At 46.3% G+C, this 24,463-nt stretch overlaps 1 protein-coding gene across 4 annotated transcripts in view; it reads left to right on the top strand.

The window, feature by feature from the left end:
* The first annotated feature begins 1,496 nt into the window (after positions 1-1,496).
* CNNM3 (cyclin and CBS domain divalent metal cation transport mediator 3) overlaps positions 1,497-24,463 on the top strand; it is a 44,287-nt gene continuing 21,320 nt past the window's right edge. For 2 of the 4 annotated variants that reach the window (XM_070765677.1, XM_070765680.1), the window contains exons 1-3: positions 1,536-3,043; positions 21,627-21,770; positions 23,699-23,851. In XM_070765677.1, coding sequence (XP_070621778.1) covers positions 1,609-3,043; positions 21,627-21,770; positions 23,699-23,851 — 1,732 coding nt within the window. In that variant the 5' untranslated portion in view covers positions 1,536-1,608. Of the gene's footprint in view, positions 3,044-21,626; positions 21,771-23,698; positions 23,852-24,463 lie in introns of all 4 variants that reach the window. The other 2 variants (XM_070765681.1, XM_070765679.1) reach the window with 2 other exon arrangements.

Below are 24,463 nucleotides of genomic sequence, written 5' to 3'. Positions count from 1 at the left end.
GCAGTTACTTATCTGGCTGATGGTAATACATAATTATTACATTTTTCTGCTTGAAAAAAGGCAGAATACCGTACTGAGGAGAAACCAACCTCCACCAACACAGACAGGACAAGCTACTACACTGCTCAAAAAATAAAGGCGGAATGCAAAGTATCACGAAGTGGCAGGGGGCGCACATAGGAGGCTCTGGGGAGGTAAGCGGGCCTCCAATTTTGCACCTCTACATCTGGGAGAAGAGCTATTTCTGTTGGTTCTCTTTTTTTGATTTTTTCCCCCCTGCTTGTATTCTCTGGAAATGAAAACATTAAGTGACCTTGCAAACCATTTATAGAAAATTATATCTGGTTTCCTGGAACAGACCCGTTAACCTCAATGAGAGACAAAACAGTTCTTCCTTTCAAGGTTGATAGTGCTATTACCAAGTTGTTTCTCTTTCCACATCTGGGATGGAATAGTCTCCCCTCCCCCTAATATATCATTTATTGTGTTTTTTAATGGTTCTTCTTCTACTTCTAGTACTGTTACTTCTTCGTCTTCTTCCTCCTCTTTATTTTCCTTCTCTCCTCTTCTCCTTTTTCTCTTATTTTCTCCTTCTCCCCTTCCTCCTCCTCTTCTTTTTTCTTCTCTCCTCCTCCTCCCATTTTCTCCTCCTCTTCTACTTCTACTACTGCTTCTTCTTCCTCCTCCTATTCTTCCTCTCCTTCCATTTATTTTCCTTCTCCTCCTCTTCTCTTATCCTCTCCTCCTTTTCCCCTTCCTCCTCCTTGTCCTCTTCTCTTCCTTCCTCCTCTTATTTTCCTCCTCCTCTCCTTCCTCATCTTCTACTTCTCCTCCTTTTTCTTCTCCTCCTCCTCTTCTTCCTACTTCTACCACTGCTGCTTTCTTCCTCCTCCTCTTCCTTTCCTCCTCTCCTCTTCTTCTTTACTAGGCCTCCTCTTCACATCCTCTCCTCCTTCTTCCTCCTCTTCCTCCTATTTTCGTCCTCCTTCTCTTCTTAATTTCTCCTCCTTCTTTCCGCCTCCTCCTTTTCCCCTTCCTCCTCCTCCTTTCTTCTTCTCTCCTCCTCTTCTTCCTCATCCTCTACTTCTACTACAGCTATTTCTTCCTCCTCCTCGTCTTCCCCGATTTTTGACTAAGCCTCGTGGCATGGGTTCCCACCACTTTTTTGCCACCACATTTACGCAGCCCCTTAAAGCCCCTAGTTGCAAAAAGGGGCCTTTTCAGCCCCCTCCATCTTCCCCCTCCACTCTAAATTCTGTTTCCCCCGCCCCCCCCTTCCCGGCGCCATGCGGACCACGAGGAGGCCGCGTCCCCTTTAAATCCCATCTCCCTCCTTTCCTTCACCCCTCCCCTCCGTCTTGTTTATACCGCGGCGCCACCGAACTTGAGCCCTTCCTACTCTCCCTCCCTCCCTCCCGAGTCCTCCCGCCGTGACCGGCCACGCCCCCGCGCCTCCTCCCCATTGGCCACGCCGCGCCGAAGGGCCGATCCCATTGGCCCGTCCCCGGGAGCAGGCATGTTCGACGGCGCCCGGAGGGGAGTCAGCTGACCTCGCCCGCTCGCCGTCCACTCCCCCTCGGAGCTGCTCCGGTGGCGGCTGCTGAGGCGATGGCGGGCTTCGACGGTGGCTGGCTGGCGCTCTTGTGCGCCTGCGCCGTAGCGGCGGTGGGCGCCCTGAGGGACGGCGTGGCGGCGGCCGGTGCGGGAGATACTGCGGAGCCCGTCGGGGAACCCTGCCCGCCGCCTTGCCCGCGAGTGCTGGGCTTCCGCCTGGAGGAGGAGAAGGAGGAGGAGGGGGCCGCGGTGGTGGCGGCGGGGGGACTGGTGCGGGCCCGGCCGGGGGCCACCTTCCGCCTGCGCCTCTACGGCACCGGGCTGCACAACCGCAGCTGGCCCTGGGCCGCCTTCGTGCCCGAGGAGGCGCCGTGCGAGGGGGGGACCCCGGGGGCCCCTTCCTCCAGTTTGGGGGCCCCTCAAGTGCTAGCCCACCAGGCCCTGCCCGCCAGCCAGCACGCGGGCCTGGTGACGGTGCGCGTGGCCCCCGGGGGCCCCAAGGGACGGTACCGCCTCTGCAGTCCCGGGGCCCCCGGACGCCCTTGGGCCCCTGCGGCCCTGGGAGACGCCATTCTGGTGACGGAGGATGAAGGCGGAGGGGCCCGGGTGTCCGCGGAAGCAGTGTGGCCCCCGCCGGTGCCCCCCTGGCTGCTGGCCCTCCTCTTGGCCCTCCTACTGGCCCTTCTGGCCCTCCTGCGCGTCTTGCAGCTCAGCACTCTATGGTTGGACCCGGCCGAGCTCTATGTGCTGCGCGACTGCGGTTCGGAAGCCGAACGCGACGCCTCCAAGGCGCTGGAGCCCGTGCGCCACCGTGGCTCTTTCGTCCTCTGTTCCCTGCTGCTGGTGAGCGCCTTGGCTCAAGCCGCTTTGGCCGTCCTCTTCTACTGGGCCGTGGGGACGCTAGCCCCGGCTATCCTCGGCGTGGCCGCTTTGTCCTTCCTCCTCGCCGAGGTGGTGCCCTTCGCCATCAGCTCCCGCTGGGGTCTGTGGCTGGCCCCGCGCGGGCTGTGGCTGACCCAGTTCTTCATGCTTTTGACGTTCCCGGTGTCGTTGCCGCTGAGCCGGGTGCTGGAGCGGGCCTCGCGTCACGAGAGCAGCACCTGCCTCTTGCGGGAGAAGATCCTGGACATGGTGCGCAACAGCGACCCGTACAACGAGTTTGTGCGGGAGGAGTTCAGCAAGGGTGCCCTGCGGAACAAGACGGTGGAGGACGTCCTCACCCCGCTGGACGAGTGCTTCATGCTGAACGCCGACGCCACTCTGGATTTCAACAACATGTCCACCATCATGCAGAGCGGCTACACCCGCATCCCCGTCTACGAGGACGAGCGGACCAACTTGGTGGACATGCTCTACGTCAAGGACTTGGCCCTGGTGGACCCCGACGACTGCACCCCGCTGAGCACCATCATCAAGTTCTACAATCACCCGTTGCACTTCGTCTTCAACGACACCAAACTGGACGCCGTATTGGAGGAGTTCAAGAGAGGTAAATGGGCGTCTTCGTATTTTCGCAGCGGAAACTGGGCACAAAGCAGTTGGGGGGTTTCACCCGGTATGGCTAGGATCGGAATACCGGTAGTGGAAGTTTATTTATTTGACTTCTATGCTGCCCAATCCCAAAGGACTCGGGGCGGCTTACAAAATGATATAAATACAATAGAATAGAATTCTTTATTGGCCACGTGTGATTGGCCACACAAGGAATTTGTCATTGGTGCAGATGCTGTCAGGGTACATAAAAGAAAAGAGACATTTCTCAAGAATCATGAGGTACAACACTTCTCATAGGGGTCAATTAAGTCAGTGTTTCCCAACCTTGGCAACTTGAAGATATTTGGACTTCAACTCCCAGAATTCCCCAGCCAGCATTTGCTGGCTGGGGAATTCTGGGAGTTGAAGTCCAAATATCTTCAAGTTGCCAAGGTTGGGAAACACTGAATTAAGCAATAAAGAAACAATATTAATAAAAATCTTAGGATACAAGCAACAAGTTGCAGCCATACAGTCCTAAGTGGGAGGAAAAGGATGATAGAATGATGAGAAAAATAAAAATACAGAAAGATACAGAACAATAAGAAGTCGAATATAATATCTAAAGCTAAAACCTTATTATAAAAACAGTCATAATCACATGCATACGCACCGTTCATACAGTTTGGCCATGAAAGATGTACAATTCAGGGCCCCTAGCCTGCCGGCAGAGTCAAGTCTTTGTGGCCTTGCGGAAGGCCAGTTTGGGGGGGGGGGCAGTACGGACATCGGGGGGGGGGGGGTTGGTTCCATAGAGCCAGGGCATGTGCATGTGTGCACCTGCTTGAGATTTGGCTTCTGCTGCAAGTGAAATCTCACACGAGGATGCTCTAGCGCAGGGGTAGGCAAAGTTGGCTCTTCTCTGACTTGTGGACTTCAACTCCCAGAATTCCTCAGCCAGTCATGCTAGCTCAGGAATTCTGGGAGTTGAAGTCCACATGTCACAAAAGAGCCAACGTGGCCTACCCTGCTCTAGCGTGAGAGATTTCTCCCATTTTTAGCATTTTTGCATCCGCGGAAGCAAAAGTATCAGCGAAAATCTCACTCTCACGTGCGTCCTCACATGAGATTTGGCTTCCAGCGCATGTGCAGAAGCCGAATCTCGCGTGAAAACCCCCGCGCCCGCACGCGCTGGTTTCCAGGAACAGCAAAAGATGGGAACCCCCGCCTGGCACAAAGTAAGTAGATTGTTGCTTGTCCAGTTTTGCGTTTCTGTTTTTTTTTTTAAAGAAACAACAACATTGGGATGATACCAACCACAAACCTGGCGAGCATCTGGCTATATATACCGCTCGAAAAAATAAAGGGAACCCTCAAAAAGCACATCCTAGATCTAAATGAATGAAATATTCTCATGAGATACTTTGTTCTGTACAAAGTTGAATGTGCACAACAGCAGGTGAAATGGATTGTCAATCAGTGTTGTTTCCTAAGTGGACAGTTTGATGTCGCAGAAGTTTGATTTACTTGGAGTTATATTTTGTTGTTCAAGTGTTCTCTTTACTTTTTTGACCAGCGTATAAGGGATGGTTGGTTTTCAAACTATTCTGAAAGTTTCTTTGGTAACTTTTCCGGCCAGATGATTAGGGATGATGGACAAACGTCTCCAGAAGACATCTCAGAGATTTTCAGTTCATCCAGGCCCTGGTTGTCCCAAAGGTGCTTTTTCAAGAGGCAAAAGGACTTTCTGGCTTTTTTCTTGAAGATGTTTCACTTCTCATCCGAGAAGCTTCTCCGGCTCTGAAGTCAGAACCAAAGAAGCTTCTTGCATGAGAAGCGAAATGTCTTCAAAGAAAACCAGAAAGTCCAGTTGCCTCTTGAAAAAAGCACATTTGGGGATGCCCAGAAGACAGCTTCCATGAATGGTTTGCTTATTGTGATCCCGCTGTATAGAGTGCTGGTGAGACCCCATTTTGAATACTGTGTCCAGTTCTGGAGACCTCACCTACCTATATTGATCAAATTGAACGGGTCCAATGATGGGCAACAAAAATGGTGGAAGATCTTAAGCATAAAACGTATCAAGAAAGACAATGGACTCCATCTGTATAGCCTGGAGGACAGAAGGGAAAGGGGGGACAGGATCGAAACATTTAAATATGTTCAAGGGTTAAATAGGGTTCAGGAGGGAAGTGTTTTTAATAGGAAAGTGAACACAAGAACAAGGGGACACAATCTGAAGTTAGTTGGGGGAAAGATCAAAAGCAATGTGAGAAAATATTATTTGACTGAAATAGTAGTAGCTGCTTGGAACAAACTTCCAGCAGACATGGTTGGTAAATCCATAGTAACTGAGTTTAAACCTGCCTGGGATAAGCATATATCCATCCTAAGATAAAATACAGGGCAGACTGGATGGACCAGGAGGTTTTTTTCTGCGGTCAAATCTTCTGTGTTTCTATGTTATTGCCCCTGACTTTTTTTTCCTCCACTCACAGGATGTTGTTAACTTTTTGCCCATTTAGGAATCCTTTCAGTGTGACCCTGCAAAATCTGTTCACACATGTTTATTCCCCAGTTCTCACAGCTCAAAAGCGCATGCATGATGTTTTCTTTGCCCAGCCAATCATTTCATTCCCGGGATAGTTCTGTTGAGGTTATGCTTCACAGTTCATGGCTATCCAACAGTTACCCAATGAACTTCAGTACAGAGTGGGGATTTTGAATGGACGTCTCTCCGGTCCCAGTTCAGGACATAGCTGCTTACGTTTTCTGTCTTGGGCACATTCTTTTTGAGTTTTTTTTAAAATAGCACTCTGCGATTCCATATTGAAAACAACCAATCGAGACAACTTTTTTCTGAAGTAACAAAGATGATTAGGGGACTGGAGGCTAAAACATATGAAGAATGGTTGCAGGAATTGGGCATGGCTAGTTCAATGAAAATAAGGACCAGGAGAGACATGATGGCAGTCTTCCAATATCTCAGGGGTTGCCACAAAGAAGAGGGAGTCAACCTATTCTCCAAAGCACCTGAGGGTAGGACAAGAAGCAATGGGTGGAAACTAAACAAGGAGAGAAATAACTTAGAACTAAGGAGAAATTTCCTGACAGTTAGAACAATTAACCAGTGGAACAGCTTGCCTCCAGAAGTTGTGAATACTCCAAAACTAGAAGTTGTTAAGAAGATGTTGGATAACCATTTGTTTGAAGTAGTGTAGAGTTTCCTGCCTAAGCAAGGGATTGGACTAGAAGACCTCCAAGGTCCCTTCTAACTCTAGTTGTTGTTGTTGAAGTTATTATTGCCTTGTCCACATCTAAACACAAACAAAACATTTGCATTTCCTATAACAGACCCAAAGCGTGCAAAATATCCAAGATTTTGAGTTCTCCAGAACTCTTCTTTAGAGTGTTAATGAGGTGGGCTGAGGGCAGGAAATGGTGGATTAATTTTGAAATTGTCTTCCTTCTTCTCTGTCCTCCACTGCTTGTAGCATTCTGTCTCATGAACTAGACCAGGGGTCTCCAAACCTGGCCACTTTTAAGACTTGTGGACTTCAACTCCTAGAATTATCGGCTGGAGAATTCTGGGAGTTGAAGTCCACAACTCTTAATGTTGGTGACTCTTAACCTGTTTAAAGTAGCCCAAGAATGGTGTTATTTGGGGGTGTTTGGAAGCCAGAACATTTGCATGGATGTATTGCAATTTATTTTATTTGAAGGGATGTACTCGCTGAGTCAGTTTTGCATCACTTTTGAAAAGTTGTCTTGCATGGCAAACTTGCTTCGGACACGCAAAGATAACGGACATCTCTTTAACTCCTGACTCAGTGCATCTTTAGATTGAGGCGTGATTCTTATCAGTCAGTAAAAATGAAGAAGCCGATCTGTCTCTACAGCTGATGAGGAAGCGTAGTAGGAAGCTTATGAATAAATAATTTCATGTACTTAAAGACAGCTTCTAACTCGAGTACATTTTGATCTTGGTGCTTTAATGATTTATCAGTTGTTACAAGAGCCCGGAGTAAAATGATAAATTTTATTGGGCCGGCTAATTATCTGTGAACATTGCTGGCTGTTGAACTCCCTAACCTCTGCTGTGCTCTTGAATTATGCATACCTTCAGCAGAAAAGGTATCGTAAAAAGGCCCCACGGGGTCTAGCGAGCTGCCCCACAGTTCAAACTATTAAGTCAGTTTTCCCTACAAGTTGGACTTGTGATCCTCAGAGGTCAAAGTTAAAGCGGACATCCTGACGGACACCAGGATGGGAGAATGCTGCAAGTTTTGTTCCTCGATAGGCATTCCCTACATAAGCGATCTTTCAAGATCTTATTTTATTTATTTACTTATTCAATTTTTATGCCGCCCTTCTCCTTAGATTCAGAGCAGCTTACAACATGTTAGCAATAGCACTTTTTAACAGAGCTAGGAATATTGCCCCCACAATCCGGGTCCTCGTGTGACCCACCTCGGAAGGATGGAAGGCTGAGTCAACCTTGAGCCGGTGATGAGATTTGAACCACTGACCTACAGATCTACAGCCAGCTTCAGTGGCCTGCAGTATAGCACTGTACCTGCTGCGCCACCCCGGCTCTGTATAATTGTTCATTGTTTGTATTGTTTCAGATGCCTATCCCTTTGTATTATGGACAGTCTTCAGAGAAGGGTGGCATACAAATCTAATAAATAAAAAAATTAATGTGTATCTTCCTGAAAAATATGTGTGGATGAGATCTCTGGGACCAGTGATGGCGAACCTTTTTTCTCTCAGGTGCCGAAAAAGCATGGGCACATGCTATTGCACATGTGCGAGTGCCCACACTCATAATTCAATGCCCGGGGAGGGCAAAAACAGCTTCCCCTGCCCCCCGGAGGTCCTCTGAGGCTGGAAATGGCCTGTTTACCAACTTCTGGTGGGTCCAGTAGACTCATGTTTTGCCTCCCTAGGCTCCAAAGGCTTCTCTGGAAGGCAAAAACGCCCTCCCAGAGCCTCTGCGCGAGCCAAAAATCAGCTGGCCGGCACACACATGCACAGTGGAGCTGAGCTAGGGCAACAGCTCGTGCCATAGGTTCGCCATCACTGTCTGGGACCATATCTTGTCTGCTATTCTTGCATGTGATGTGGCAATGCTTGGTGGCTTAAAAAGAATCCTGTGGACATAAAATACTGGATGGGAAGGAAGGAAGGAAAAGAAGGAAGGAGGAAGGAAGGAAAGGAAAGAGGGAAGGAAAGGAAGGAGGAAGAAAGGAAGGGGGCAGGAAAGAAGGAAGAAAGGAAAGGAAGAAGGAAGGAAGGAATGGAAGGAAGGAAGGAAGTTAAGTTCTCCAAAAAATAAACACTGCTGGGCTGACACAGTTCTGCAGGATGGAACTCACAGGATAGAATATGTTTTTTTCCCATACCCATCATTAGAATTGCTTGCTCATAGAAAATGATGGTTCAAGTCAATCAGAATAAAGTTGGAAAAAAATGGCATAAAATTGCATCATCAGGGGGTTCGTACCAATGTGGTACTCTGGACTGCACTGGTAGGAACCCACCACTGCCTATAAGGCTTTAAATACCCACCAATATTAATATACTATTTTTAAAAAAATCTTCTGTCCCACATTCACACAATGGCACCTTTGCTTTTTTCTATTCCCCCCCAAACTAATTCTCCTCTTTTATAAATAGTCAGGCTGGTCATGCTTTTAGAGTTATAGTAATTCCTTTGTGCATGTACGAATAGACGTAACGCTTACACTAGGCCAGTGTTTCCCAACCTTGGCAACTTGAAGATATCTGGACTTCAACTCCCAGAATTCCCCAGCCAGCATTTGCTAGATGGGGAATTCTGGTAGTTGAAGTCCAAATATCTTCAGGTTGCCAAGGTTGGGAAACACTGCACTAGGCCATTGAGGGTGAACCCTTTTCAGCTATTTTATTCATTCATTCATTCATTGGATTTGTATGCCGCCCCTCTCCGTGGACTTGAGGCAGCTCACAACAAACATAGAATACATAGTAAAGCAATTTGATCCAATTAATTACGATTAAAAGACTTTAAAAGATGCTAAAAACTTAAAAACATTCAACTTATCATTCACTCAGTAGGTCGCTTTAAACATACTATGGTGCCAAAACAATAGCACAGGCCGGCCTGCCCATACCCATAATGCACTGCTCTTTCCCCCGAGCATGCAAGCAACCCCGTGCTTCCCTCCCCGAAACCTATCACTGAAACCTCCGGACTTCCGGTAGGCCCATTGGGCCGTTTTTCGCTCTCCCCAAGGTTCAGGAAAGCCTCCTGAAGCATAGAGATGGCGAAAAATGGCCCAATGGGCCAACCAAAAATTCAGAAACACACTTCCGGTTGATCATTTGGGCAGTTTTTTGCCGTCCCTAAAGAAGGCTGATAATAAGCTGGCCAATACGTGCGTGTGTGTGGGAGCTGACAGAAACAAGGAAACATTGGCGACAGAAAAAGACCTCCTGGTCCATCTAGTCTGCCCTTACACTATTTCCTGTATTTTATCTTAGGGTGGATAGATGTTTATCCCAGGCATGTTTAAATTCAGTTACTGTGGATTTATCAACCACTTCTGCTGGAAGTTTGTTCCAAGCATCTACAACTCTTTCAGTCAAATAATATTTTCTCACGTTGCTTTTGATCTTTCCCCCCAACTAACCTCAGATTTTGCCTCCTTGTTCTTGTGTTCTCTTTCCTATTAAAAACACTTCCCTCCTGAACCGTATTTAACCCTTATTTAACCCTTTAACAGATTTAAATGTTTCGATCATGTCCCCCTTTAAGGGTTGGTAAATCCACAGTAACTGAATTGAAACATGCCTGGGATAAACATAGATCCACCCTAAGATAAAATACAGGAAATAGTATAAGGGCAGTCTAGATGGACCAGGAGGTCTTTTCCTGCCGTCAATCTTCTATGTTTCTAGAATCAAGATCACTTGAAGTGCTAATACCACTATTTATCTATCAATCACCTCTTGCTGGCTTTAGTATTTCAATTCTTGTTTATTTTTTGAAATCAAATCAATTGAAATACTAAAACCAGCAAGAGATGATGAATAGAAATAGTATACCTATTAACATTAACATATTAATAATAATAATAATAATAATAATTTATTAGATTTGTATGCCGCCCCAAGTCTTCGGAGAGAGGCGGAATACAAATCTAATAAATAATAATAATAATAATAATAATAATAATTATTATTATTATTATTATTATTATATTAAGATTTAGAATAGAAGTAGACATTAGAAAGGAGGAAAATATTATTATGCCTATTTTTATATAATATTTTAAAATCAGTATGAAGATGAAAGGATCAGAAGTTGAAAGGTGATTGCACTATGAATGTTATTCTAATGATACATTTCTATGGTTCTAAGTTATTTTCTCTCTAACTTGACTCAAGTCTTCTACAGTGGTACCTCAAGATACGAACCCCTCGTCTTACGAACAACTCGTGATACGAACCCGGGGTTCAGAAAATTTTTGCCTCTTCTTACGAACTTTTTTTGAGTTACAAACCGGCGTTCGGAGACTGCTGGGAAGCCGCGCGGCTGTTTTAAAAGGTCACAGCCGGGCGGCGGGGCTTCCCAGAAGCCTCCCGAACGCTGGTTCGTAACTCGAAAAACGTTCGTAAGAAGAGGCAAAATTTTTCTGAACCCCGGGTTCGGTTCGGGAGGTTGCTGGGAAGCCCCCCGGCCGGCTGTGACCTTTTAAAACAGCTGCGCGGCTTCTCAGCTGTCTCCCGAAGCCGAACGCGGAAGTTTGGCTTTGGCGTTCGGCTTCGGGAGACAGCTGGGAAGCCGCGCGGCTGTTTTAAAAGGTCACAGCCGGGCTGGGGGGCTTCCCAGCACCCCCCGAACCCCGAACTTTTGCCGAACTTCCGGGTTCGGGGTTCGGGAGGTTGCTGGGAAGCCCCCCAGGCCGGCTGTCAGCTTTTAAAACAGCCGCGCGGCTTCTCAGCTGTCTCCCGAAGCAGAAGGCAGAAGTTCGGCTTTGGCGTTCGGCTTCGGGAGACAACTGGGAAGCCGCGCGCCTGTTTTAAAAGGTCACAGCCGGGCTGGGGGGCTTCCCAGCACCCCCCCGAACCCCGAACTTTTGCCGAACTTCCGGGTTCGGCGTTCGGGAGGTTGCTGGGAAGCCCCCCAGGCCGGCTGTCACCTTTTAAAACAGCCGCGCGGCTTCCCAGCAGTCGCCGAACGCCGTTTTTTTTGCGGGGGGTTTTTTGGTCGCACGGATTAATTGACTACATTGTTTCCTATGGGAAACAATGTTTCGTCTTACGAACCTTTCGACTTACGAACCTCCTCCTTGCACCAATTAAGTTCGTATCATGAGGTATTACTGTACAGTGATCCCCCGAGTTTCGCGATCCCGATCATTGCGAATCGCTATATCGCGATTTTTCCACCCGATGACGTCACTCCCTTTCTCATCTTTCTCTCTCTCTTTCTCTATCTTGCTTCTTCCTCTCTCACACTCTCTTCCTCCCTCTCTCATCTCTTTCTTTCCTTCTCTCTCTTTCTCTATCTCTCCCCCTCTTGCTCTCGAGCGGCAAGCGAGCAGCCGGGCGGGCGAACCGGCAAGCGGCAAGCGAGCAGCCGGGCGGGCGGGCGAACGGGCAAGCGGCAAGCGAGCAGCCGGGCAGGCGGGTGACAGGCAAGCGGCAAGCGAGCGGCCGGGCAAGCGGGTGACGGGCAAGCGGCAAGCGATCTTGGGGTTTCCCCTTTGCCTGGGCGGCGGGAAGACCCAGGGAAGGTTCCTTCGGCCGCCCAACAGCTGATCTGCTCCGCAGCATGGCAGCAGCGAGGAGCCGAAGATGGGGTTTCCCCGTTGCCTGGGCAACAGGGAAACCCCATCTTCGGCTCCTCGCTGCTGCCGCGCTGCGGAGCAGATCAGCTGTTGGGCAGCCGAAGGGTCTTCCCCACCGCCCACACACAAACTCCACCATCTGCGCATGTGCGGCCATGGAAAAAGGGGCGCGCATGCGCAGATGGTGTTTTTACTTCCGTGCCGCTACATCGCGAGTTATCAATTATCGCGAGGGGTCTTGGAACGGAACCCTCGCGATAATCGGGGGATCACTGTATTTCCAAAATCCCATCGGAGCGCCCCCCCACTCCTCCTCTTTCCCCCCCTCTGCCCCCCCCTTCCATTTTCTATTTCTGGCCTGCCTTTAATTTTGTAGAAACTGGGATGGGTGCGATTGAACTCGTCCAGCAACAACAAAGGCAGCAGGTGCCTAGGAAGCAGCAGGGTGGGCAACGCCTTTGATTTCAGCCCATTGGGGGGAGGGTTTATGCACAATACCAAATGTTCCCGTTCTCCTGCTCTCTCCCCCCCCTACTCCCAGTTCCTGTTTTTGCATTCTCCCAGGATACGCCCAAGGCAAGCATCCCCCTTGTAACCCACCGAGGCCTCCCCTCCTGGTGTCTGACCGAAGCCCTTCCTGGTTCGCCCTGCAATTTCAAAGGACCAGATAAAATATTAGCAAGGAGGGAATGTTTGTTCTGGATTTCGGTAATCTCCGCTTTGGGGTTTCAAGAAGGGGGTGAGTGGGAAAGGCTTAAATCAATAACAACTGAGACCAGCCAAAGGCAAGCAGCTCCAGGGATATACCGTATATTTCAGAGTATAAGACACTATATACTGGAGTATAAGACGCACTTGGTTTTTGGGAAGGAAAATAGGGAAAATAATCTGCTTATCAGGTATTCATCTGGCTAGTGTCCTTAGTCTGGTCAGCTTGAGCACATTATTTTATCCCCTGGTTAGGGCTTTAAAAAAAACTTTAGTGGGAGAGAGTAACAATGAAAGAGCTTGCAAGCCAGTAAGAGATGGGAACATCGTTAGCACCTGGAAAGAAACATTTGGAGCAAGTTAGAGCAAAGGAAAAAAGCCTGCAAAGAGTTAGGGCTTGGTAAACATTCTTCTTCGTAGAGAGTAACAATGAAAGAGCTTGCAAGCTGGTAAGAGCTGGGAACATTGTTAGCACCTGGTTAGGGCTGGAAAGAAAGTTATTCGGAGCAAGTTAGAGCAATGAAAAAAACCCTCCAAGGACTTAGGGCGTGGAAAACATTCTTTGCAGAGAGAAACAATGAAAGAGCCTGCAAGGTAAAAGCCGAGAAGATCGTTAGCAGCTCGTTAGGGCTGGGGGAAAAAAGCCACATTCAGAGTATAAGACACACACAAATTATCAGCCTCTTTTAGGGAGGAAAAAGGTGCGTTTTATACTCCGAAAAATACAGTATATTCGGGCGTAACACAGCCGTTGCCACTTATTTATTTATTTATTTATTTATTTTCTCTCTCTCTCTCTCTCTCTCCTCTTTCTTTTGGCTTCTATGCCGCCCTTCTTTGCAGACTCAGACCCACAACAAAATAATACAACATACAAAAAGCAAAGCATATCAGAAATCCAAAATCTAGAATGAACTTAAAACCCTAATACTTTAAAAAGGGTCATCCACATTCGTCCCTACATAATATGCGTTCACATCATTGGCCGGAGTTAGATGTTAAACATTCAACAACCCCAAACCTGCCGGTTTTTTAAAACCTTGCGAAAGGCCAAGAGGATGGGAGCTGTACGAATCTCCGGAGGCTGGAGCCACCACAGATAAGGCTCTTCCCCTAGGCCCTGACAGGTGGCATTGTCTAGCTGACATGACCTTGAGAAGGATGGCTCTGTGGGACCTGATTGGCCGCTGAGGTACATGAGGCAGATGATGGTCCCGTAGATAATCTAGTCCTAAGCTATGTAGGGCTTTATATGAAGGTTGCCCAGAAAGCAATGCACCACATTTTTTTTTCTCAGCCTACAGTAATGGTACAAATGCGAAACTTTAGATATACATTATTTGACTTATCAGGAGTGTGTGTATAAATTTTGCATTTCTTCAGACAGATAGCATAGCTGCAGCAGTGTTTCGAAATGGCGTCTGTAAGGGATATATATTCCAAGCAGCATGTCGCCACTGAATTTCTCACTGCGGGGAAAGAAACTGTTGGGAACATTCACAAACGTTTGTATACAGTTTATGGAGAATCTGCAGTCGACAGAAGTACGGTTAGTCGCAGAAGACATTTTGAGGATGACGGAGAGGTGATTCGCACAGTGCAGAAATTGCTTCCTGACCAGAACAAGAGGGGTGCCCACAGAGCATACACGCCCTTGTGTCTTGCTGGAGGAAGGTCATAGAACCGGACGGAGATTACGTGGAAAAATAGGGAGCATAGAAGAAACATCTTTCTTGTGTGTAAGTTTCATTATGTTGAAGAAGAAAAATGTGGTGCATTACTCTCTCGGCGACCCTCGTAGGGTGTAACCAACATTTTAAATTGCGATCGGAGACCAATCAGTAGCTACTGCAGCTCACAGTGTGATGATGAGTCTACGGGGAAGGGCGGCATACAAATCAAATAAATAAATAAAATAAAATGAGACATGGGCATATCTCATTTGCCACGCTGTGGCTTTGCAAGCCAGAACATCCATTGCGTGGGTTGCAAAAAATGCTCCATTTCTCTCCATGGGTAGTGGACCAAAACAAATGTCTCGACGCAGGATTTCTCCCGGCAACGATCTGCTTAAAACTGGAAATTCCGTCTCCTTGTCTTTAAACAGACTTGCGGTGCAGAAGCCGAGAACAAACCCCTCCGCTCGGTTCCTGGCCTACCCGGAGAGAAACAAGTCAGGTCTGGTTTGCGTGGCTCTCTAAACAAAGTCACACCTCTGCCAAGGTGTGGCAAGAAGTTTTTCTATTGGCAAACCCTCCTCCCCCCCCTCTCCTTAATTTTTTTAAAAAGTCTGGAAGCTGGAAGGCTTCTGGATTAACTTGACTTCTGGGTTATTTATTACTTGTGAACACAACCGCAGCTTGTGATTTCAAGCTATTTACCTCTACAAAGTTTAGGGAAGTGTGTATACTTCTATATCACCGAGAGCCTCGGCGGCTTAGTAGTTAAGAGTGCAGTACTGCAAGCTACTGGCTGCCAGCAGTTTGGCAGATCGAATCTCAGCAGCCTCAAGGTTGACTCAGCCTTCCATCCCTCCAAGGTCGGTAAAACCCAGATTGTTGGGGGCAAGAGGCTGACTCTGTAAACCAGTGTTTCCCAACCGTGGCAACTTGAAGATATTTGGACTTCAACTCCCAGAATTCCCCAGCCAGCGAATGCTGGCTGGGGAATTCTGGGAGTTGAAGTCCAGATATCTTCAAGTTGCCAAGGTTGGGAAACAATGGTGTAAACCACTTAGAGAGGGCTGTAAAGCACTGTGAGGCGGTATATACATCTAAAATGCTAATTTATTTATTTATTGTTTTGTCAAGTACATATTGGTGGTATACAAAATACAACAATGTTAATATACATGATAGTAGTAAGAGAGAAACATTAGGATAGGGGACGGAAGGCACTCTGGTGCATTTATGCACGCCCCTTACCTCTTAGGAATCGGGAGAGGTCACAGTCTAAGGGTAAAGTTTTGGGGGTTAGGTGCTCTGTAGACTCCGCTCCGAGTCCACGGAGAGGGGCGGCATACAAATTTATCTATTTATTTATTACATTTGTATGCTGCCCCTCTCTGAAGACTCGGGGCGGCTCACAACATAACAACACAATGTATTAGAAATCCAATAGTAAAAATTTAAAACCAATTTAAAACATTAATAACATGACCAATATTATAATAAAATCCCCAACTACACAATCATACACATTCAACCCAGTCCATCATACAATAGAGGTAGAAAACATAACAAAGGGGGTGGTGGTAATCTAATAAAATTATTATTATTATTATTATTAAATTATTGTTTAAAATGCTAACCTGTCTATCTTTCTATCTACAGTATCTACCCATCAATACCCCCCCACCCCCAGATCTATAAGAGTCAGGGTGTTGCAGTGGTTAGAGTGCAGCACTGCAGGCTACTTCAGCTAACTGCTAGCTGTAGTTCAGCAGTTCAAATCTCACCACCGGCTCAAGGTTGAATCAGTCTTCCACCCTTCCGAGGTGGGTCAAACGAGGACCCAGATTATTGGGGGTAATATGCTGGTTCTGTAAACCGCTTATTCACGGGGTGCCTTATTTTTTAGGGGGGGAGGGAAACAGGGTACAGTAGTCCCTCGCTATACCGCGCTTCACCTACTGCGGCTTCACTTCATCGCGGGTTTCTGAGGAAGCCGATCGGCAGATTTAAACAGCCCGCCGAACTCGATCGGCAGGTTTTTCCAAAAAAAATATATATCTAAAATTGTAAATACTGTATTTAAATACTGTATCTAAAAGAAATACTGTGTGGGAAGGGTTTATAAACACTTAAAACAATGAAAACTTACAAACAATTGCAATATAAATACTTAAATAAGTACTATCAGTCGATAAATTCCCCATCGCGGATTTCACCTATTGCGGCCAGGTCTGGAACGTAACACTGATATAAGACTTTACTTTTCTTTACATGAAATTCTTCCCTCTCCTCTTCCCCCCTCCCCATTCTTACCCCAAAACCCCTTCCCTCTGATTGACCTCATAAGAAAGAGAGATTCTCCCCACCTGACACGTGGCAGGAATTAACGGCTTTTGCTACAATTCACCCCAAACCTAATGAATTTGTGTGTGTGTGTGTGTAAGAGAGAGAGAGAGGAAAGTGGGGGGAGGTGAGTGCCTACCCCCCCTGTCCAAAGGAATGCAGCCGCGAGTGTTTGGCATAACTTTTGGAATTTAGAAAGGCCCCACTTCAGCTCTTTGTGGTGGAGAATCAACACGGTATTAACCAGGAGTTTGGATTGCAGCTAGTTGCGGAAGGGGCGCTGCGCAACATTGCACAGCGTGGCTCTGTTTTCAAGCCATGCGCAGTGCACGGAGATTGTGTTTTTCTCGCCTGGCTGCACCGGCCAAGCGGTTCTAGGAATGCATCGAATCCAAACCCGTGGTTTCTACCCAGCAAGAGGTCCACGCAGGCCTGTTCCTACACGTTGATATTTTTTAGCTGGGTTCGGAGAGAGTGTGCAGGGCGCAGCTGTGCACGGATGGCACATTTTACCCCTATGGCTTATCCAGTAATGTTATTCCAACCAGCGCCTTTTATTTTATTTATTATTTTATTTTATTTATTGGATTTGTATGCCGCCCCTCTCCGTGGACTCGGGGCGGCTAATAACAGCGGTAAAAACAGCATGTGACAATCCAATACTAAAACAGCTAAAAACCCTTGTTATAAAACCAATCATACATACAAACATGCCATGCATAAATTGTAGAAGCCTAGGGGGAAAGAATATCTCAGTTCCCCCATGCCTGACGGCAGAGGTGGGTTTTAAGGAGCTCACGGAAGGCTAGGAGGGTGGAGGCAATTCTAATCTCTGGGGGGAGTTGGTTCCAGAGGGCCGGGGCCGCCACAGAAAAGGCTCTTCCCCTGGGTCCCGCCAACCGACATTGTTTAGTTAACGGGACCCGGAGAAGGCCCATTCTGTGGGACCTAACTGGTTGCTGAGATTTGTGCGGCAGAAGGCGGTCCCGGAGATAATCTGGTCCGGTGCCATGAAGGGCTTTAAGAGTTGCTCCGAAGTTTCCTTGGAAAAGAGACTTTTGGTTTTTATGCTAATTCTCAAAAAAAAGCTTTAACGTGGTGTTTTGCACTTTGGACCAAAAGTATTTTTGTCCTGATTTCTCTCTTTTTTTAGCCCTTTTTTGCTTTAAAAACTGTCTTAGATATTGCTCTGGTAGTGCTGGTGTTCTTGGAAAGCTAAAAAGCTACCACCTGTGCCAGAATTGCCTGCTTTTCCATTAATAGTACAGTTCCATTAAATTCTCTGCCTCTATCCAAATTCTTCAAATACCGACCGTCTTTCCCCGAAAATAAGACCCTGTCTTATTTTTTTTGAACCCTGAAAAAAGCCCTTGGCTCTATTGCCCTGCACTCAAAAGCCTGATTGAGCTTATTATCAGGGGATAGAAACATAGAAGTCTGACAGCAGAAAAAGACCTCATGGTCCATCTAGTCTGCCCTTATACTATTTCCTGTATTTTATCTTACAATGGATCTATGTTTATCCCAGGCATGTTTACATTCAGTGACTGTGGATTTATCTACCACGTCTGCTGGAAGTTTGTTCCAAGGATCTACTACTCTTTCAGTAAAATAATATTTTCTCACGTTGCTTTTGATCTTTCCCCCAACTAACTTCAGATTGTACCCCCTTGTTCTTATGTTCACTTTCCTATTAAAAACACTTCCCTCCTGAACCTTATTTAACCCTTTAACATATTTAAATGTTTCGATCATGTCCCCCCTTTCCCTTCTGTCCTCCAGACTATACAGATGGAGTTCATGAAGTCTTTCCTGATACGATTTATGCTTAAGACCTTCCACCATTCTTGTAGCCCCGTCTTTGGACCCGTTCAATTTTGTGAATATCTTTTTGTAGGTGAGGTCTCCAGAACTGGACACAGTACGTATTCCAAATGGGGTCTCACCAGCGCTCTATATAGCAGATGTCTTATTTTGGGGGAAACGGTATTCTCAAAAGCACCTGAGGTGCAAGGCCAGAAATCCACAATCACTGAATGTAAACATGCCTGGGATAAACATAGATCCATCCTAAGATAAAATACAGGAAATACTTTAAGGGCAAACTAGATGGACCAGGAGGTCTTTTTCTGCCGTCAATCTTCTATGTTTCTATTTTGAGAGGTGAGGACTTCAAGTCCCAGAATTCCTCAGCCTTTATGGATTCTGGGAGTTGGTCCACATATCTTAAGAGAAATTGCCAGGTTTTAAAAAAAACCCAGTGAGAAATGATTGGGAAAATCTCAGGAGAGGTCTTCATGGGTTGTGCCCACGGATGGGGCTCAGGAGAGGGCAGAGCAACCTCTCGGCCGGTTCCTCCTTGCTTCTTCAGCTGGGCTCCTTGGGCGCCTTCCAGCTCACTGCAGGCCCCGTTGACGGAAACTTGACTTCCCAGCTCCTCCTGCGACCCAAGCTGAAAGGCGTGTGGCATGCTGCTCGCGGGTGGCGTCATCAGCCTTTAAGAAGCCTGCAGAACAAAACAGCCACCTGCTGATAATTTGGAAGGGGCTCCGGACCGGGTTGGTGGCACGGCGCCAGGGTTAGTGCGCGGAGCAAATTCCAGGCCGTTGGGTTAAGCCTAGAAACTCGGAGGCGAGGAAGAGGGGCTCTTCTCAGAAAGGAGAAGCAACCTAGAACCTGTTCTGTCGGGCTCTCTGGTAGAATCCTCCCAAAAATTCACAGGTACAAATTTCAGACACACACACGTTTGAAAATTCAAAACAATGTTCTTTATAATGAAAATTCACTTAAACCAAGCCCTCTTTTGGTATAGCAAAGCCCTCTTTTGGTATAGCACTCGTCTCCAAACAAACTGGTAATTTGTACAAGTCCCTTATCAGTTCTGTGATACTTAGCTTGCAGCTGTGAGGCAATTCACAGTCCTTCTTCTTTCACAAAGTGAAACACACTTTGCTCTGGTTTAGTTTCCAAGCGGGGAAAAATCAGCACACAAAAGGTCAAAGTCAGTAAAGCAGTCACGAAACACAACGATCAGATAATCCTCCACAGTGGCCAAACCCACAGGCTGCTCTTTATAGCAGCCTCCCTAATGACCACAGCCCCACCCAACCACAGGTGGCCTCATTTTCTTTGATAATAATCTCTCAGTTGTTGCCGCCTATGCATCGCTCTCCACATGCGTAGCTGTATCATTAACTCTTGTTCTGAATCCAAGGAGGAGCTAGATAATTGAACTCCTTCTGAGCTGTCTGCCACACTCTCCTCCTCCCTGTCACTCATGTCTTCTTGGTCAGAGGAGCCTTCATCAGCAGATTCCACAGGGGGGGGGGGGCAAAACAGGCCTGCAGCATGTGGATGTCTCCCCCACATCCACAGTCCTTGGGGCAGGAGCAGGGCCAGAGCTAACCACAACAGAACCGAGGAGAAATTTCCTGACAGAACAATTATCGTATTTTTCGGAGTATAAGGTGCACCTTTGCCCCCCTTAAAAGAGGGTGGAAATGTCAGTGTGTCTTGTACACTGAATACAGCCTTTTTTTGGCTGTCCCAAAGTCCGGTCCCCTGCCTGTAGAGAGCTGGGAAATGGCCCTGAGTCCTTGGAGAAAGATGGCATACAAATCTAATCAAGGAATCAATCAATCAATTAATATGATCCTGGTTTTGCGAAAAAATGGGCGAATGGCCCGGTTTTTGCAAAAAAGGGGCTGTTTTTGCCTTCTAATTACCTCATCTGGTATGACTGCAGGAGGAATTCTGGGAGTTGATGTCCACCAGTTTTAAAGCTGCCAAGTTTGAAGACCCCTGGGTTAGGGGTGCAAGGGTCTTTAAGCTTTAAGACTGGACGTCAACTTGGTTTTGAGATGAATGTTTGGCATAATTGGGAGCTTCTTTTTTTTTTTTTTTTGGTCTTCTGCTTGGTTGCAGACCCTTGGTCTAATCTGATGAAAAGAAGGTCTAGGGGAGACTTGATAGCAGCCTTCCAGTAGGTCAGGGGTTTCCACAAAGAAGAAGGAGTCAAGCTATTCTCCGAAGCACCTGAGGGTAGAACAAGAAGCAATGGGTGGAAACTGAACAAGGAGAGAAGCAACTTAGAACTAAGGAGAAATTTCCTGACAGTTAGAACAATTAATCAGTGGAACAGCTTGCCTCCAGGAGTTGTGAATGCTCCAACGCTGGAAGTTTTAAAGAAGATGTTGGATAACTGTTAGTGCATTGGCATCCTTCAGTCTTGAAAGACCATGTACATAACCGGTTGGGTTTGGCAATATATAAAACAAATCAATAAAGTATGCTTACATGTATTGGAACACTATTGCTTTAAGAGTTAATGTTACAGATTGCCACAAGAGGGAGCCAGAACTGTGATTCTCTCTCTGACTCTCTCTGCTATTTCTCTGTGACTGCTGTAGTAAGAACTGTGTGTTCAAATGATGGTTTGTGTATTTGTATGTTGAACAAGTAAAGCTTATAGTATTTTTAATTTAAAGAGAGTTATTGACTGATTTAACCGTGTATGACTGGACTGTTGACTAAGATATTTGCCAAAGTAAATAATATTTGATACACATTATCTGGTTTGTATGACTGAACCGCTATTCATATCAGCTGGAATTTCCTTTGTCCATGCACACCTTTGACAACTCAGAAGTCATTCTGCTCACTCCTTAACAATAACCATTTGTCTGAAGTGGTGTAGGGTTTCTGCTTAAGCAGGGTGTTGGACTAGAAGATCTCCACGGTCCCTTCCAATTCTTTTATTCTACAGTGGTACCTCGACATACGAGTTTAATTCGTGCCAGAGCCGAGCTCGTATGTCGATCAATTCGCATCTCGAACGAATACATTTAGATTTTGCTTTTCGCGCCGAGATAACTGGAAACATGGAATTCTTGCGCCACCTAGTGGACGCTCGGCTCGTATCCCGAATTTTAGCTTGGGTGTTGAACAGAAATTTTGCTCGTGTCTTGGCTCGTAACTTGGAATACTCGCATGTGGAGCAGCTCGTATCTAAAGGTACTACTGTATTTCTATTTTCTAGGAAAATCCCACATGGCTATTGTGCAGAAGGTGAACAACGAAGGGGAAGGGGACCCATTCTACGAAGTTATGGGGTTGGTGACCCTAGAAGATGTCATTGAAGAGATCATTAAATCGGAGATCATGGATGAGTCAGACGACTACAGTAAGTGGGTTCCAACACAGGTACGGCCTGTTTAAGGCGTCTTTAGTTTTTTTCCCCCTATAATCATTTTTATCTGCTTTTGGAGGGATTAAAGAAATGGGATTTTAGTTGGATCAGCATCCTCTAAACTGAATCTCACCCTCTAAGCCAGTGGTTCTCAACCTGGGGGTCGGGACCCCTTTGGGGATCGAACTACCGTTTCACAGGGGTCGTCTAAGACCTTAATGGGAAAAGACAAATTTCCCCTGGTGTTAGGAACTAAAGCTTCTATTCTGGTGCCTTGGAATGTATTTTTACAATCTGACCAATCGGGCGTTTACGGTGGGGGCGTCCCTCTGACCTTCCTGCCAATCAGCTTAAAGCTCTGTTGGGAGAATCGGTGCTAGACTTATGGTTGGGGGTCAACACAACATGAGGAGCTGTATTAAGGAGTCGCGGCATTAGGAAGGCTGAGAACTGGGTGGCGCAGCAGGTAGAGTGCTGTACTGCAGGCCACTGAAGCTGACTGTAGATCTGAAGGTCAGCGGTTCAAATCTCATCCCCGGCTCAAGGTTGACTCAGCCTTCCATCCTCCCGAGGTGGGTAAAGTGAGGACCCGGATTGTGGGGGCAATAGGCTGGGTCTGTTTAAAAGTGCTATTGCTAACATGTTGTAAGCCACCCTGAGTCTAAGGAGAAGGGCGGCATAAAAATTGAATAAATAAAATAAATAAATAAACTGCTGCTCTAAGCAGAGATGGATGACCTCTGGCCTGGCAGGTATTAAAATACAGCTGCCCAGAATGACCGGGGGTAAAGATACTGGGGAACTCTAGGCCAGCAACAACATTGGGAAAATCATCTTCAGACAAAATATCAGAGTTTGACAGGGAATCTGGAAGATCTTCTAGTCCAGGGTGTCAAACTGAAGTCCCTGGAAAGAGCAAAGGACTGGTCCAGTTTTCAGCCATGATAGCCTCCTGCAATCCCTTCCAGTGAAAATGCCAGAGGGCTATGAAAACAAACTGAAAACAAAACAAAAGGAGAAATGTTTTCCCTTTTGTGTTTGAGTATGCAAGAAAGGACAGGAAAAGAGAAAGGGGAAAAGGGGAAAGACAGAGAAAAAGAAGGAAAGTAGAAGAAAGGAAAATGACGATGAAGAAGGAGGGAGGGAAGGAAGGAAGGAAGGAGAGAAAGAGGAAAAGAAGATGGATGGAAAGAAAGAAAGAAAGAAAGAAAGAAGGAAATGGGAAAGGAAGGAAGGAAGGAGAGAAGGAAAAGAAGATGAATGGAAAGAAGGAAAGAAAGAAGGAAATGGGAAAGGGAGCAAGGAAGGAAGGAGAGAGGGAAAATAAGATGGATGGAAGGAAGGAGAGAGAGAGAGAAAAGAAGATGAATGGAAAGAAAGGAGGAAAGAAGGAAGGGGAGAAAGGGGAAAAGAAGTTGGAAGGAAGGAAAGCAGGAAGGAAGATTATAATGAGAGTGTGGGAGGGTTTGAGGGAAGCATGGTCTTAGCCACAGGTACCCCAGACACCACTGACGTCAAGCTGGCCACACCCACTCCAACACCCCGAGATCAAATACAACCCTGATGTGGTCCTCAATAAAATTGAGTTTGACACCCCTGTTTTAATCCAACTGCCTGCTCAGGCACGAGACCCCCTACAATTTCAGACAAAGTCCAATCTTAAAAAGCTCTAGTGATGGAGCACTCACAACTTCTGAAGGTTTTGGCTTTTGAGATCCCTTCCTTGGAGATGTTTATGGCCATGATGGCTAGAACCTTGGAGTGAGTATTTAAAAACGATAAGCCAGGATGCAAAATTGAAGGCTGCACCCATAACAATGTTACGCGATTGCATAGACTTGCACAGAATTGTGCCGAGGTCCCTAAAACAGTTGTGCAGTTTGATTCTTCTCGCTGTCTGTCTCTTCGTCTCCAAACTCCAGGGGACAACCGGTTGAAGAAGAAGCCACCTCAGCTGGGAACACTGATGGACCGCCGGAAAGAAGATTTCTCCTTGTTCAAAGTTTCTGACAATGAGTACAAGGTGAAAATCTCCCCTCAGCTACTCCTGGCTACCCAGCGCTTCTTATCTAGAGGTAAGGCCATGGAGGAAACCACGTCTTATTCTGGAACCCCTGGCATTTTATTTTATTTTTATATATAGATATATATTTATTTTATTTTATTTTTTATCTTATCATCCTTATTTTATCTATCTCGTCTATTTTATCTAATCTTATTTTATCTAATCTAATCTAATATCTATTTTAGCTATCTTATCTACTTTATCTATCTAATCTAATTTAATAATCTATTTTATCTAATCTAATACTTATTTTATCTATCTTACCATATTTTATCTATTTTATCTAATCTAATCTAATATTATCTATTTTATTTATCTTATCTATCTTATCTACCTTATCCTATCCTATTCTATTATTCTATTCTGTTCCCGTGATGCTACAGGAGTGAGAATGCAGGATTGTAGTTAATTCTGCCGAGTGCCAGCAGTTCAAATCTCACCGGCTAGAGGTCATTTCAGCCTTCCATTCTTCCAAATGGATAAAATGAGGACCCAAATTTTTGGGGGCCAATATGCTTACTCTCTGTAAACTGCTTAGAGAGGACTGTAAAGCAGTATATAATGTCGAAGTGCTATTGCTACCCTCCTGGGACACACACATATACATTCACCTAGATAATGA

Source organism: Erythrolamprus reginae, chromosome 12 (assembly GCF_031021105.1).
Source record: "Erythrolamprus reginae isolate rEryReg1 chromosome 12, rEryReg1.hap1, whole genome shotgun sequence".
In the NCBI taxonomy this organism is placed as follows: Eukaryota; Metazoa; Chordata; class Lepidosauria; order Squamata; family Dipsadidae; genus Erythrolamprus; species Erythrolamprus reginae.
The sequence above is the reverse complement of the archived record's forward strand: the minus strand, read 5'-3'. Positions and strand labels throughout refer to the sequence as shown.